The sequence below is a fragment of the Crocuta crocuta genome, unplaced genomic scaffold (assembly GCF_008692635.1).
Source record: "Crocuta crocuta isolate KB4526 unplaced genomic scaffold, BGI_CrCroc_1.0 scaffold322, whole genome shotgun sequence".
NCBI classification, from domain to species: Eukaryota; Metazoa; Chordata; class Mammalia; order Carnivora; family Hyaenidae; genus Crocuta; species Crocuta crocuta.
In genome coordinates this window covers 2,528,303-2,528,830 of record NW_027532592.1, presented here as the reverse complement: position 1 = coordinate 2,528,830, position 528 = coordinate 2,528,303, and the positions used below count along the sequence as shown (strand labels likewise).

Genomic DNA, 528 nt, shown 5'->3' with positions numbered 1-528 from the left:
CTACGACTCTCCTCTGCAGAAGGTGCCGAAGGTGGAGAACAGGACGAGCGGGCTGGAGTCCCGCCGCTGGAGGAGGCCGGTCTCGGAAGCACATTAGCTGTTCGACGCTGCTGCTGAGGAGGCTTCCGGGGTTACGTCTGCCGCCTGGGTCACGGCCCAGAGCAGGGGACGCCAAGTTCCGGAATGTCTTCCTGAAGCCCCCAGGGGACCAGTGTGAGAGCCGGGCAGGGGCGGGGCGGGGGGAGGGGGGGGCTCTGTCTCCTCAAGCCTNNNGGGGGGGGGGGGGGGGGGGGCTCTGACTCCTCAAGCCTGCGAGTGTCTACACTCGAGGCCTTCCTACCCTTCAAAGTACTGAGCTGGAGAACAGACAAGAAACAACACATTTCTTTAAATTAAATGCTCTCTCTTATATACGTATCCATCTTTTGTTGAATACAAGATGCTTCTTTTTACTATGTACATTCAGTATTTAACTCTACATTTGTGTACTTATTTAAACTCTGTATTGTAGTAAAATATGCCTGCTTT

General features: G+C 54.5%; 1 protein-coding gene across 1 annotated transcript in view; it reads right to left on the bottom strand.

The window, feature by feature from the left end:
• CDC42BPA (CDC42 binding protein kinase alpha) overlaps positions 1–528 on the bottom strand; it is a 285,304-nt gene continuing 284,776 nt past the window's right edge. Inside the window, exon 40 of the mRNA XM_077779914.1 lies at positions 1–66. Within this exon, the coding sequence (XP_077636040.1) occupies positions 1–66 (66 nt within the window). The remainder of the gene's footprint in view (positions 67–528) is intronic.